Here is a 15,317-nt window from a genome sequence, read left to right on the forward strand (position 1 = left end):
TTGTTCTTTCTTTCATGATAGCCATCTAACGAGAGTCAAATTAATGCAGTATGCAGTACCATATTGTGAAATATGTACTCTTAAAAGTTAATTCCACAAAACACACAGTTAAAATGGTATACCGTGTTTGTTAGAGAGCTTATATATTACTACGTATTTGTTGAAAAGAAAGGTAAGACTTAGAGAATACTGACCAAAATGTAACTTCAACTGGTCTCATAATAAGACATTGTTACAACCATGGAATGAAAGACTGTTATGCAAGACTGCAGAGCGCGTGCTAAAGAAACATAATGCTTCCAGCCAAGGGCGGAACTGAGAGAAATTTCATCATTATAGGTCATAGCAGGTGACAGACACCTCCTAGAGACAGCTTGCATCATTCAAATAACTTATGAGGGTTTAAAATAAGATACTGTCTTATACAAACAGCTATTAATAAGTCACTTCTCATATGTAAGTTTTTGTTTGCTTTTAAAAAAAAAACAGTTGTATATACTTGACATTATAGAGGGATTTGGCTTTACCTGAATCATCTACTCTCAGCTTTTTACTGGGATTGTCACCACTGTCATCATCAGACATTTCCATCTCCTCTTCCCGGCGGATTCCCATGAGCTGTTCACTGTGAGCATTTCGGAGCTCCTAAAACCCAAAATGACCTTTTGTCAGTATTAACTTCCATCATGTCATTATGTATTATTTAGTATGTGTTTTTAATACTGCTCTGATTTTAATTATGCATCATTTTTCATTGTAATCATACTTATTTGTATATGAATATTTATAACAACAGTAGCACAGGGAATTCTTCCTGTGAAAGAACGGAGTTTATCAAAGGTAACACTCAGGGAAAACAAGAGAGAAAGTGAGTCTCCACATCGAGTGATCTTTAGTTCTACTAAACATAGCAGAATGCTTTAACAGCAGGGATAATGCTTAAAATTGTGTATAAAGCAGACTGATAAAGAGATTGTCAGCCTGCTTAAGGTATAGATAATTCTTGCTTCTCTCTGCCACTTGGGGTAGGACTCATTCAGCCAAGTGTAGGTGTCTCCATCAAAGTCATATTAACTACACCCTAAAAGTGCCTAGTTCTCTCTGCTGATGGTAAAGGGACCCAGAGCAGCCAGCGCAGATGGAGCGCTCAATATTGTAGGTGCCTGATGCTGGGCAAAGGAATCTCACCCTCTGTCCTTACGCCCAGATTGCCTTGGATTTAAAAGACCCAGCCCAAAAATGTTGTCTTGAAAATCTCTGTATCTTGATCCAAAACGAGTGCCAGCACGGACAACCCGGTTTCTGGGCGACCGCCGCAAGGGCAGGCAGGCAGGCAGGGAGCCCGTGCACATGTCACTAGGTAAATGATCAGCAGGCACGCGGGCTTTGTGGGAGTCTAGACGGTCTTTGTTCTGGGTAGAAAAGCTGGCGCGGGTGTAGCGGCTGGCTTTTTAATGGCAGCGCTGAGAAAATTGAGAGGACTCTATTTTGTCCTAATAATCCTGTCAGGTGTAACACGGGGATGCTGCACCGTGATTAGTGTAGGCCTTTTCAGTCTGCAGACAGCTAATTTTTCTGCCGACAAAGAGCTTAATTCCCAAAGAGGTGGTTTGAAACCTTTGAAACAAGGAAGAGTCGCGTGGAAGGAGGAGACGGCATTGAGGACTCCGACCACTGCTCCGTGCAATTAACAATAAGCTGTCAGAGAGGGACTGCGTGAAAAAAGGGAAGGCGTTTCCCTTGAGCTGTACCCTTGGTTCATCGGCAGATCTCAAATATTCTGATAAATGTATATGTGTCCATTAATCCCAGCAAAGGCAAGGAGGCTAATTAGTGGGTGTTTTACATGAGAATAAATTCAAATTTAAAAAAGTTATTAAAAAGGTAAATTGTCAACCAGTGTCTCATGCAATCAGAGGCACCTCTGGAAGAAATTAGCAAGCCATTTCTTAATTCCTTATTGGAAAAGACCACCTGCACCTTTTCCTGGGGAAGTATGCTGCATACATGAGCAGACATCCGCTTACATTTACTCCCTCTTTAGGGGATAGATGTCCTTGATGTATCAATGTCTACATTATCAGCAAAGCCAATAATCTTCCACGGAGAATGTCTATGTGTATGAGTGTTTGCTTTGGGTTTGGGTTTCTAGCAAAGCTTTCCTAAATTCAGAAAAAAAGGGAAGGTGATCAGGTAATTAAACAAATTAGAAGATAATGTCATGGTTAGAAAATGTGATTTAAATGAAAGATGCTATTTGGTACATTTCCATTGTATTTCACATCTGAAAACCAGGCATTTCTAAAATACATTGGTTTAGCGAGAGCCTTCACATGTTTTTGAATTGTTTTTTGTTGTCCTCTTAGAAAAACAAAAGGCAATAATATTTGAAAAAATGAGTAGTGAATTAACATTTCTGGAAAGTCCAACTCTTACACATTTCAGTTCACTAAAGATTTAGAAGCCAGAAAATGAGTCACACACCACACCCCTTTACAGAGTTAGTTTAAGAAGGGATGGTCTTAATATAATTGAAATAATCTACTAGCAAATCATATTTTCATACTTCTCTAAAACAAAGACAAATATCAATCCCCCAACTTCCCAACTTTCAATTGAACAAAGGCTTTACCCACTACTTATATGAAACATTTGTGAACAAAATGCAACATACAGTTTGTACCAATAATTTATGCTAACATTTTATTTTAAGTGTCCCATTATTGTGAAGTCATTTGGTATTCACCATAATAGCACTGATAATAAAGAATTCATTTGGTATTCATGTGGATGTTACATTTAGTGCCATTGGTATTCAACTGTAATTTAGCATTAGTTAATGGGCACTTAAAATGTTATCCAAATGATTTATATCACAGCACTTTAGTGTTTCTCAAACTAAGTGTACAACACTTATTTTACAAGTGTACTACAAAATAATTAAATAAGTGCACCTTACCTTTTAAAGTTTTTATTCTGAGACAGAGAAAAATCATTTAGAGGACTGTGATAGTAACAATCAACATACTGTACTACATGAAGGTAAACCAAGTGTATGTAAGTTGCTCATATTAAAAAAAAAAAAAAGGAAGAAGAAAGAAAGAAAACAAAGACAGCGGTACTTACTTTTTAAAATACAGGCTCATAGCGTATATACTGAATTAAAAACGAAAGCTGGATGACCAAAACACAGGATGAGGTCTAGCACTTCCTTTGCTGCCACTCGCAGCAAGGGGAGTTAGAATCCCATTTCCCCTGTTCATGCTTACGACAGTCACACCTGCATGGTCCGACATTGCTAACTCTGTGTGGTAGTATGGTTACATTTATACTGGTTTCTTTGCAAGCATAATACTTAGAATCAGTACAAGTGATGAATCTACTTTTTTAAAGATAAACATAAAACAAGTGGGAAGGAGTATGTCATAATTCTGGACTTAATATGCTTAAGTCATTACTTAGGAAAGAAATTCTCTATTTTATTTTCAGGCAAAGTCATCTTATAATGACCATATGATGGCACAACGAGAAAAAAAAATCTGTGCTACAGAATACTTCTTTTAAAAACAGATCACGATGACTCCTAAAAAGTATTTTTCAGAAATAATTCTTAATTCTTATCTTAGTTGAAAATATCGTTCCTGATTTCACTACTTCAGTTCATTATTTTAGGTAAGTAAACATAATCCTCCAATGATTTCCCAAATTTTGCATGAAAAATAAAAACACATCGGTCTCTGTCTTAGTGTTATTTAATGACTACTATCATAATGAGAGCAATGGGAGCAATTCATACTGTAGACGAGACTGTATAATGGCCGGTTGATTAACAGCTAAAACGGTAGCCGTAAATATTGCTGAATACACTATGGCCAGCTACAACCACACTCGTTCTGTGTCAATCCAGCTGTGAGATGATGGATAGAAAGTAATAATAAAATCACCAACCTCAGAATGCTTTCGCCAAATGTCTATGTTCTTTCGCTGGGCTTTCGAGAAATGGTCCCAAGCTTTTTGTCTGGTAGAAGCGTTGAAAACGGCGACAATCTGCTCAACTTTGGTGAACAAGGAAGTCAAACAAGACAAGCAATTTATGTTGTGATCACTATAGAGAAGCAAAGCAAAGACACTAGGAGTCTATGGATGATGTCATTACTGAAACAACATCATCAATATCCATCCAATGATGTGTCTTTTGTACTTACATTTTATCAATGTTGGAGATGTCTCCCTTCAAGTCTGTCTCCATAACTTTAGTCTACACAACTTATAACTATGTACCAAAAACCACGCATGCAGCTGCTTCCCCGTGACGTCTGCTACAACTCTCTGCACAGGCACGTGCCTTTGCGTGTGTGGCTATAGGTGTGCGCCTACAGAAATGACACTCGAGGCATAAACCTGACACACGTTCCCCTGTGGCAGCTGCATACAGAGGAGCAAGCATTCATTTACAAATGAAAGCATGAAAGACAAGTGGGCTCTGCTTTGAAAGGTGACTATCTGCTAGTGGGAATTTGTCAGCAGATGGGAAGGGCTAAACCATACATAAATGCTGCATTCTGTACCTGCAGCTGCTGCTTCTCTTCTGTTTAATATAAATGGGCTCACCTGTGGTAGATCATTCTGTCCTGTGTCCATGGCCTATGTAGGTTTATGTACATGAACAGTTGCATTTTTGTGCATATAAGATGAAGAAGAGATGTGAAATGGGCTTCCCTCATTCAACTCTAATGAATTTGTTCTGAAGCCAGACATCAATGTTTAGGTCAATTATCTAGGACAATTAAGAACCTTAAGTTTTTAGCTACTTGTTCATCCTAAATCAGAAGCCTTTCTCCCAACACTCTTTTCTTTCTCTTCACATCAGTTACAAGCCACATCGTCCTTCCACAACAGTGACCTGCCTAGAAATGATTTGACCAAGATGTAAGTTGCTTTAATCCCAGCACAGTTAACTGCAAGACCCCCAAGAAATCCAGATTATCTACAGATGACCCAGGCTGTGCTCCTGAGTGAGCAGCTGTGGTGACCTATGAAGTCAAACTGAAAAATGCTTCAACTCTTTGACAAGGTTCTTGGCTATTTATCTCTTTAGATTCCTGGGCTGAAATGATGTCACTGTTTTGTAAAGCTGCAGCTTGGAGTACCTCCCTCCCACCTCTTTCACTGAGAAATGGTGGCAGGAGCGCTGTAATGCCCTCTGATCTGGTCTCTCATCAAGTTGATCAACGGTTGCTCTCCTTCTCCACTAAAGTCACAGATGTGGGGGATCTTATTATACATAGCAACCTATCTTTCCTAAAATGGTGAGTTCACCTAGTAAGTCAGTTATGTATCTTTCACCTCTAGATTGGAAAGTTAACCCCGCTTGCTTGAATAGGAGCACATTTCTTTTGTTCTCTTTTTTTACCACTGTTGCAGGCTGCTTTCAGATTCAGAAAGATTACAACGTTTTGAATCACATATGGAAGTTTTTCTTTGCAGTCATCAGGGCTGGTTAATTAACTTCTAAAGCCATAGAAAATAAATGTAGTATTTTAAAATTAATACTTATATGTAGTTTATACTAAAGAAGGTGCCTCAAAACTACTGGGATGATCCGATTCATTTGTGATCCACTCAAGTTTTAATAGCAGATGTGATAATTTCAGCCTATTAGAACTTGCTTGGAGTGAAGGGTGGATGTATCAAGGAAGTTATGTTGTGTATATTTATTCAATTAATTTGAAAAGAATGAAAATGCTAAAGCACTCTATTATGTGTATAGAAATTGAGGCTAGAATTTAATTACTATCATTGTGTTGATGACCCAGGTGCTTAGAAAATCTTGCTTAATTAACAATCTTCTTTTAGTTTGCAAGTGGAAATTCAAGTAGAAAAGATTCACAAAGATATGAGGAAGAGCTGGTTTGCCATTTTCCACTAATAGGTATTAATAAGATCATCTGAATTTTGAAAAACATTTGAACTTTAAAGTGTTTAATTTCCATTCTGTGAACAGGTGCTAAGATTTAGCGAGTCATTATCTGGTCATTCTGGAAACTCTCCTCAATGGAAACACAAGCTAGGAAGATGTCAAAGAGTTTTTCTTGCATAACTGCAGTAGACAAAGTGAGCAGAAAAAGGATCTCCTTCACTTACCTAACTGTCAGGAATTAAAAAAACTAAAGGAGGTAGGATACTCTGAGTATTAGATGTTAAAAATCAAGGCATTTAAAGAAACTTTATGCAATAGGCAGCTAGGGATAATAAAAAAGGGAAATGTAGAGGAGAATATTAAATTAGTACATATCAAAGACCAACATCCCACTACTCTGTATTCAAAGAAAGTGTCAATGTACGTACAGCAATTTCGATACACGCAGCAATCTAGGCTATGAAGTGTTACAGACACCCACAGGTAACACCCAACCGAAAAGGTCTCCAAGCATTACATTAGAGCTAAAGAGCAGCCAAGGCCATGGTTCGACAGTACAGGAAAGTGGCTTCACATCTCTTTGTACTGCATGAAAATCCTGCATTCATGCGTTATGAGATGGCAATACAATATGAACCCGTTCTGCCAGTTCACATTTGTTCATAGGTTAATTCAGGTTGCATCAAGATTAATTTGTTCTCCCACAGACCCCCTGGAAGCCTAAAGCTGGCATAACTCCTGTGCTGTGGGTAATTGGAAGACAAGACATAACGCACCCACCCCTGATCAGGATCAAATTTGTATGGGTGAGTGATCCAGCAGCACACAGTCCATAATAGGTAGATTCATCCCTAAGGGGAAGCCAGGAGAGTTTATATCAGCCTTTATATCAGCTGATATAAACATTTTCCTCCATGTCTGGGTAAGATTTGGCCAAAGAGAGGCCCCAGATTTTGGGCTGATATCTGCAGAATATGAGTGAAACTTGTTCCCAGTCTCACTGCTGACCATGGTTTTCAGACTACTTCCTGACCTCCAGAAAGAAATTTCCAAAATGAAATGACAGATCATACCTATCTCTCTAAGGCACATCGAACTCTAGGATGCACTGTACCGTCAACTCTGACTGGTAAGTAGAATTATTAAGTAACATGAAATATTCATTGTCAAACATCTGTTGGTAAGTTCTATGCTATATCAAATTTTCATTGACTATAGGCAAAGCTGTTTCCTTACTAAATTAGGGTTTAAAAAACCCACATTGCTCTGGAAGGGTCCGTACCATGTCAATGTTTTTCCTATCAATATAACTTACAGGATGTAAATAACTGCATCTTTCCTAACAACTTATTCTGTGACTGGTAATTTATGTGGTATGTTTCAGACAAAGGATTATATCTAATTGTTTTTCTGCTGAGTTATAAATAACTAAAAAGACCCAAACAACTAAGCCAAGAGTGATATGCAAGTGTCAATGTTTAACAGATGCAGTGTAACTACAATACACTTTATTAGAGGTGCCAGCTCATAGTAAGCATATTAAATGAAAGTTTGAACCTCAGTTTCTGTTGTCATAAAACATGCTACCAGGATAGGGTATTGTTATCAAGTATAAATGTAAAAACAATAAGAAAAACTAGGAACAACAACAACAAAAATCACTTAAACAATGCCTGCAGAAGTTGCATACCAGATTGGATTAAAGGGAAAACTAGAATTATCTGCAGGGCAAGAGAATATTTGACACAGGATATTTGAAAATGATACTAAGAGAGAAGAACAGAAATAAACAAGAACCAAGGTATAGTCTCATCTATAGCTTAAGAGGTAGAGAGAACACTTTTACCCTCCATTAAATTTATCAAGCAGGCTATTTTAAATACATGACTGAGTGAAGGCTGAAATTTCTCCTTGGGTTCAGGAGACAATAAGTAGTCAATTTTTCCTTTGCTTATTACATTATCAGCTGCCGTGCATACATGATCATTTTTAATTTTTTGTATGCAATAATAAAGAACATCAGCAACCAAATATTTTATAACACCTTACGATAAAAAAGAAACAAAATAGAAACTGAAACACAATATATTAAAATAAAAACAAAAGTCTTCACTAGCAGATAATCAGATTGCATGTAGAATTTCACTCTAAATTCCACCATTTAGGGATACAGGATGAAAAGGGCTTTGCACTAAATTACTGTAAGTGCAAGAATGGAATATATGGCAATTTAGCTCAGAAAAATTCTGTAAGAGTGCGACAGTTGACATGCAGGGTAAAAGAGAAATTCCACCCCTAAAATTACAGTGTAAAGGAAACTGTTACAGTAAACGTATAACATGCCTTTCAAATATAGATTCGCAGCACAGGGAGGATACAGAGTTGGCGTGGTTTGGGTCAGAAGCCTTGTTGCTGAATTCTGAGTAAGCTGGAGTCTGCCAATCAATTTGGCTCCAAGCCCAGCAAACCAAGGAATTACAGTAGTCAAGGCTAGATGCTGTAAGTGAATGAATTAGACTCTCCAGGTCAGTTTTGGATAGGAAAGAGACTTTTTCTGGCAACAGTCCTGAAAGGCATTTGGTGCCGTACTGAACAGATCTTAGCATTAAGTCCAAGGCTAAAATTGCACGTAGGCGACTGACGTGACATCAATAAGAGAAACGGTAGACAGATTGCAGAGTAATGAAAGAAACATTCTTTTAATTAATCTGGGCAAAACTCTCAATCTTTTGGTTACGATACTATTTACTTTCAGAAAAGAATTTGTCTTTCACACATTTACAGCTGAAAACCTGCAGCCCCTCCCTGTTACCCAATTCACATGCCACAGAGGGAGAAACAGATGCGATTGCCATTGACTGGCAGAGGAGGAAAACATAAAATTTGGAAACATCACCCTGGAGAAGACTGCAGATAATGCAAGGGATGGGTCCTGAAGTAAAGCATACCTCTGGTCATCAGCTGGATATGTAAGCAAATGCCATTATAGATTTGTATAATGAAGACATAGATTTTGACAGCTATGCAAAATAACTCATCTGCCACAAATAAATGGCATCCTTGTTTTGTTTTGGTATTCGTTTTTGTGGGGGTTTTGTGTTTGGTTGGGTTTTTTGGTTTTGGTTTTTTTTTTAAATCAAAACAAACAAAAAAAACCCAGAAAAAATCCATGGGTATCAAAAAGAAGGTGAATCGTGGCTGCAACTCCATCAGAGGAGAATACTTTTTGGTCTGTTTGCTGTCTGGGTGACTGTAGGTTCCTTAAGACATAGTGTTAAGACATGTTATGATAAAGGAGAAAACCACAGGACTTCTCTATTATATCCCCAAATTCCACCTTTTTGGACAGACCAAGAGAACGGTGCCTCCGGTGATTTACCTCCCAAATCATTTTGCTGTGTGGGAAGACAGCTTGCAAGGTTGCCATTCCTCAGCTTGCCCTGCTGCCAACAGCTACATCTGTACTGGCGATCAAAACCAGCCAGGGACCATTCTTGTTCCCCGAAACCAGCTGGCACAACATGCTGAGTGTCTCTACAGCAGCAACCCTTCTCTCTCCATCCAAAAAGATGCTTTTGGAGAAACTGCTTGGCCTGCACCAAACCCTAAACTGTGCCCACATTGTGTGAGAAAACGCTATCTGGCCCAGAGCAACAACTTTCTTATGGTTGAACAGTATGGACCAAGCCTGCCTCAGCTCAGCTTAATTTAGTCCTATAGACAGAATCAGTGGGGTCACCTTTTACGAGCAGCCTCGCCTTTTCTGCTCTCGTCCTGATGCAGGGGTCATGGTGTTGCAGAGAGCCATTACAAGGCTTACCAGAGGAAGAAGGATGTTTTCCTCTCCTGACTACCCTGTCTCACATACCTAAATACTAGAAAGAATGAGAAACAAGTCGAAGTGTCCTCTCTCTAAATGACACTATGTTATTTTTACATTTCCCTTTGATTGGGCCTACAGTGTTTGAGACCAAGAGGAGGTTTGTCTGGGCTGATGGCTGATTCCCCTTCCTCTTCCATCTGACTCAGACTGGTCCTGGTCAAATGTGTTTGTGTGGGTTATTAAGAGGCTGAGTGAATGTCAGTGGTCTACGTAAACCTGAGTGACGCAGGAAGAAATATTTCTTCTTAATACAATAAGGAGATTCTTCCACATAGATGAAGGACAAAATAAAAAATACTTATATCACAGCCCAAATTATAATCCCAGGTCTTGTAAAAACATCGAACCTTAGTGTCAGCAGCTGTTGTTTTCCTTTCTTCTTCTTTCAGCAGAGACACCCAGTGCGGAAGAGTGAAAGAAGTAGCATTATGGGGATACTGAAAACGTCCCATTTTCAGAATTTATACTGAAACCTGCACAGTAACTTGTCTGAGGTATGTATATCAACAATTGATAGTTCTAGAAATGGAAGAACACTCCTTGTTAAACTTTGAAATAAAAAAAATACACTTTGATTAAAGAGACCTCAGTTTTCCCTGCAAGGTATTGCTAGAAAATCTGTCTACAAAATAAGCTTTGAAAATCTTTTAGGTTGTGAAACGTGGTCTAATTTACAACAAAGAAACTGACAGCTTGGTGTAACAGAGAGTGCTGGCGCCGTGCCATGTGATAAATCACTTGGACTCAACAAGACCACTTCACCTCCATGTCATTTCTCAACAAACAAGAACCTGACATCAGGCCAGCACAACACAGTAGGGCAGGTACAAATATACACTACCTGCTCTTTTAATGCCACCATCTTACATTACAGAACAGACTTCACAGACCTTGTGTTGACATCCAGAAACAAACCTAAAAAACCCCACACACAACCTCCCCACCCCACTAACTCAAAGAAAGATTAAGTGAATGTTATTTTCTTCATCAGCTTGACAAGATTATTAGCCATCCCCAACGCACTGCATTTAATTAGCTCTTCTCATTGTTATTTATGGTTAAGCAGACCTTTTTTTCAGTTCTCAGATTTAAAAATAGCAAAAGTAGGAACAACTATTTTTGTAAGCCTGTCCAAAAGCAGAACCCCAAGGGAACAATGAGATGAAGGAACATCATAAATGTGACTGAACTCTGGTTCAGGTCCCGTTAAGTGAAGGGACTCTTTCTAAGTAATAATTGTCCAGGGATCTTGCAGATTAGGATGTTCCTAGGAGATCAAGAGGGCTATATTTGTTTCGGGCATAATATGGTTTCTTTTGCTGAAAAAAAAGAATAGACGATGGCTTCAACAGCCACAGCCTCTTCTGGCAATCAAACAAAAAAATGGTCTCACGCATCTTATATGGGAACATTTACTTCTCCCTTTGTTGCCATACCTTATGTTCCCCTGCCTGCCATGACTTGTCCCCTTCTCTCTTTGTTTACTGCCTGCAGTCTCATCTTAATTCTGTGTTTTCTGTTCCCATCTTTCCCTCCCACATAGTCTATCCCTTTCCAAAACTCTTTTCCTGCCCCTTTAACATCTCTGTCATCATCACAAATTACACCATTTGGGACAAATCCAGTGATTTGACATGAAGTAAGATAGTGCCTACTGAAGGGAGTAAGTATTTCAACCAGTCATAGTTGCACAGGGTTATTCATATTCATATTCACAAGGTTTATTCATTCACTTACAAGCAGCCTGAACAGTTTTAGATGTGCAAGCCACATGATGTGTGTGCACAGCCAACTCAGAAAACCTTTTGGGTGAAACCTCCATTTTTACTTCCTTGCTCCAATGCCTTACTCTCATCCCTTATTGTTCATTTCCATACAACATTGACAGTTCAGTTCTGTGAAGCATCAGGCCCTCACCTCCATCCCTACTCAGCAAGGCAGCTCAAAACCAAGCACAGATTTCCATGTGATTCAAGCACATGATTCTTTGCACTGAACCTTGCTTCATCATCTAGGAGATCCTGCAGGATCCAGACAAGTGGCATGAGTTGTCAAAATGGGGCCTTAGGCTGAAATCTCTTGAGAGGCAGTGCTTTTATTTTGCTATAAAACACCATGCATATTTAATGGCCTACGTTAAAAAAAAGTCTTAAAAATAACAGGAGAAGAGCTTCTGTTGAAATTCTGGCCACGCTTAAATTGATACCAAGATTCCTATTGAGTTTAGGTGGAGTGAAGGCTGCAGACAATGGAAGGAACAAAGAAATTCAAAGAAAGTGAAACACAAAGGAATAAGCTATCTGAAACACTACAGGCTGCAACCACAAAGGGTTATACTGCCAGAAAGTGGGGAGGAATTATAAGAATGCAAGGTAAAATAGAAATGGAGTATTTCATCTCTATTCTCTGCCACTGCTGCAGCATCCTGGATAGAAATGCTTTTGAGAACATGTGTATATGAGATGGAAAATGGGACGACAAGTAAAAAAGAATACAGATACCCAGCTGAGCTTTACTGGACAAATTATCAGTACAGAAGCAAGCAAAGAGCACACCAACTAAATGAGCTGATCAAAAGGGACTTGATGGATTGTGGAGGTTATTTTGTATTTAATTTTTTTTTAGAAATACATCAAGGTAGAAAGCAATAGTGGCAACTAATGACATGAATGATTAATGTTTTTATTTGTATTATAGTGGCATTATATGACACCAACTGAGATCTGGGCTGCACTGTAAAAACACATTATATGACTCAATCTCTTTCACAAAGAGCTTAATGATGACCTAAAAATTGCACATAAAGTAAGCTCATATTTTTGAATTAGTCACTGGCAAATGAAAGACAGACTGTAAGACTGGACAATTAAAGAGCAGGAAAATCCTTTTAAAAGTTGTTATTAATGCAGAGCAATTGAAAGAATACTCGGAAAGCATGACTGTATATAAAAAGTCTGACTGCTACGAGAATTTTAACCAGCATGCTTTCAATACCTGTAATGAAACTGGTTTCATTTTTAGTACTAAGAGAATACACTAAAAAGTGGAAGGATTACTGGGAAAAAGGACTGCAGTACGGAATTTAAAGCAAATCAGATAAGATGGTGATTTTAGTAATCACCATCATATCAACGTAAATTCTACCTTTTCTAAAGTAAGAGAGCAACTTTTGAAGCGAACCTGTAATGAGAAAAACAAAACTCATCCCAATCCTTTTTTGAAGAGAGCTCAAAAAGGATTTTTAACATTTACATCAGACACCTACCAGCTATTTGAAAAAAAGTCAGAGTACTCTTACACACCACTAAAGTCCTTCAGTAGGAAGGGAGAGAAAACTCAAGGTGACAATCCTGACCTTCCCAAGGAGGGGGCCACGACACAGAGTCTTCTCCCCAAACCTTTGATTCTTCTTAATGAACACCATCCTGAATCAGCTCAGAGGTGTATCTAACCTCATATCCTGTATCACAAATAAAAGGGCTAAGGATGCTTAGCAACAAGCTAAGCAGGTGAACTGCATAATCTCATAATTCCAGGTTTCTTTGGTTTCAGGACTTCTTGAAAGATGAGAGATGAGTATCTCTCTGGTTTTGCTTCCATGTACACCTTTACATGCAATGCAAGAGCATAGGGAAGCAAACAAGCTTACTGGCAGCAGAAGGAAGTGGCAGGCACCCTGTATATTGAGCTGTGGAGTGAAAATTAGTCTCCCTCGATAGCAAGATGGGAAGAATATCTACATGATGACTGGAACTGGACTATGCAGTTCAGATCTTGAGATCATTTTCAAAAAATCAAAGCAGGCAATGGCAGGTAGAGTTGTCATAAAATTCTGGCTGATGATGCTGTGTACTTGCTTTAAATGGTGCCTAATATTCCAGTTGCTCCGGATGCCTCCCTGCTTCCCTCCTCACCCATATCAGCATAGTGCTGTAGTGCGCCTACACGGGAGCTGTTAGATTCAGAGCACCACAGCGTATCGCTCTGATCACAGCTCCTTGCAAAGCTGGGATATCACTCACATACAGATGGCTTTTCCTCTGCCACCACCATGGCTTTTGTGGCAAAGGTACCCCAGTAACATAATGAAAACTGCAGTGCTTTTTCTGACCCTCTCAGAAGTCAGCTTATTGTCCAGACAAAGTAGGGACTGACTCAGATGCTGTCTCTTTCCTTCTTTGAAAGAATTAATAATGACACTTTTGTCCACAGATATGAATCCTTGTATTTTATGACTTCATAAGTGGCCAAAAACTACCAGGTTTTGGTCCCTGACCACAATTAGAACTCTACCAGGAAAAAGATCCCAATATTTTCTTTTTAGTTAGTGGAAAAACCTATTTTACAATTTACAAATACTCCAGCAGTACTACTGAAGATTGCATCCTGTCACTTATAAATTGCGTTAAACTTTGTCACAGTTTTGCTTTTACTGCTTATAATGATGGCATGATATTTAGTAGCTGAAATGGAAAAAAAAAGGTGTCAGTATGTAGCTTGTCCACAAGGTCCCCTGGAAATATCAGGATCGCCTACTGGTGTATACTGGCCTTGAATGCTGAGTGCTGGGGTTTGCCACGCTGGATTGCCACTGGCTTGCCTAATGCCAACAGTAGGGTTGTCACTTAGCCGTTGTGAATGAAATTCAGGATGGCAACCTTTAAGCATGTCTAAGTGATTTAAGGGGTCTACGTTCTGTTTTCAAAAGCTGCTTACTGAGAGTCAATGAGATAATTACTGCTTGCCAAAGTAGGGTGAGAACCCGCAGCACATCTCTGCTCCCTGATGGCAGCTAATGCACAAAGGGATCTCAGGGTCACTGGGAACTGCCTTCCCTTTCCAGGAACCTCACGTCCACCAGGAGGTAGGGACACACCTGTGATTACTTACACTGGAATAAATGACTCTGCAGATTTATACTCCAGCTTGCTCTGTAGGATGAACCATGTGTCTATCCACACCTTCAGACTCACATTTTGACACTCAGGCCTTTTACACAAGTTCTAAGACCCTGGTGATTATCTGCAATCAGCTGTGATGGGTTAAAGCTCAGGCATCCTACAAAGTACAGGGGAAGGGCTTCACACTTGGGAATGCATATAAGGCCACAGCCTTAACTAGCTGATGGACTATGAATACACATCCCCTGGGTGGGAACGTGCCATAGATGTATGTAGCTGTTCTCTCTGTTCAGTGCCATGTTACAGGAGGCAGGGAGACACCTCCCTCCAGCTGGCATCATTCTGGATCAGGTGCCTAAAAGCCATCTGTCAAACACCCTAAGGAAGGTCAATATTGCCTTTCAGAGCACCAGCCTCACTCTTGGAAGGAGGGAGGCTTAGGTTCAGTTCTTTCACTGGCATTCAGGGTATTTAAACATATCTTTCCAAAAGATCGTCTTGACCACTAGGCACTGAAATTCCCTGAAGGCCAAGGAGAGAGCGAAAGTGAAGGCTACCACGTGACCAGCAAGTAATCTGGCCAGGGGGCTTCATGATAAAAACCACCCTCCCA

At 39.3% G+C, this 15,317-nt stretch overlaps 1 protein-coding gene across 2 annotated transcripts in view; it reads right to left on the reverse strand.

Moving 5' to 3' along the window:
* Positions 1-15,317, reverse strand: part of ENOX1 (ecto-NOX disulfide-thiol exchanger 1) — a 382,814-nt gene that overhangs the window by 63,775 nt on the left and 303,722 nt on the right. For both annotated transcript variants that reach the window (XM_076363460.1, XM_076363466.1), the window contains 2 exons: positions 3,949-4,055; positions 528-645 (listed from right to left, as the gene is read on the reverse strand). In XM_076363460.1, the coding sequence (XP_076219575.1) occupies positions 528-645; positions 3,949-4,055 (225 nt within the window). The remainder of the gene's footprint in view (positions 1-527; positions 646-3,948; positions 4,056-15,317) is intronic.

Source organism: Aptenodytes patagonicus, chromosome 1 (assembly GCF_965638725.1).
Source record: "Aptenodytes patagonicus chromosome 1, bAptPat1.pri.cur, whole genome shotgun sequence".
NCBI classification, from domain to species: Eukaryota; Metazoa; Chordata; class Aves; order Sphenisciformes; family Spheniscidae; genus Aptenodytes; species Aptenodytes patagonicus.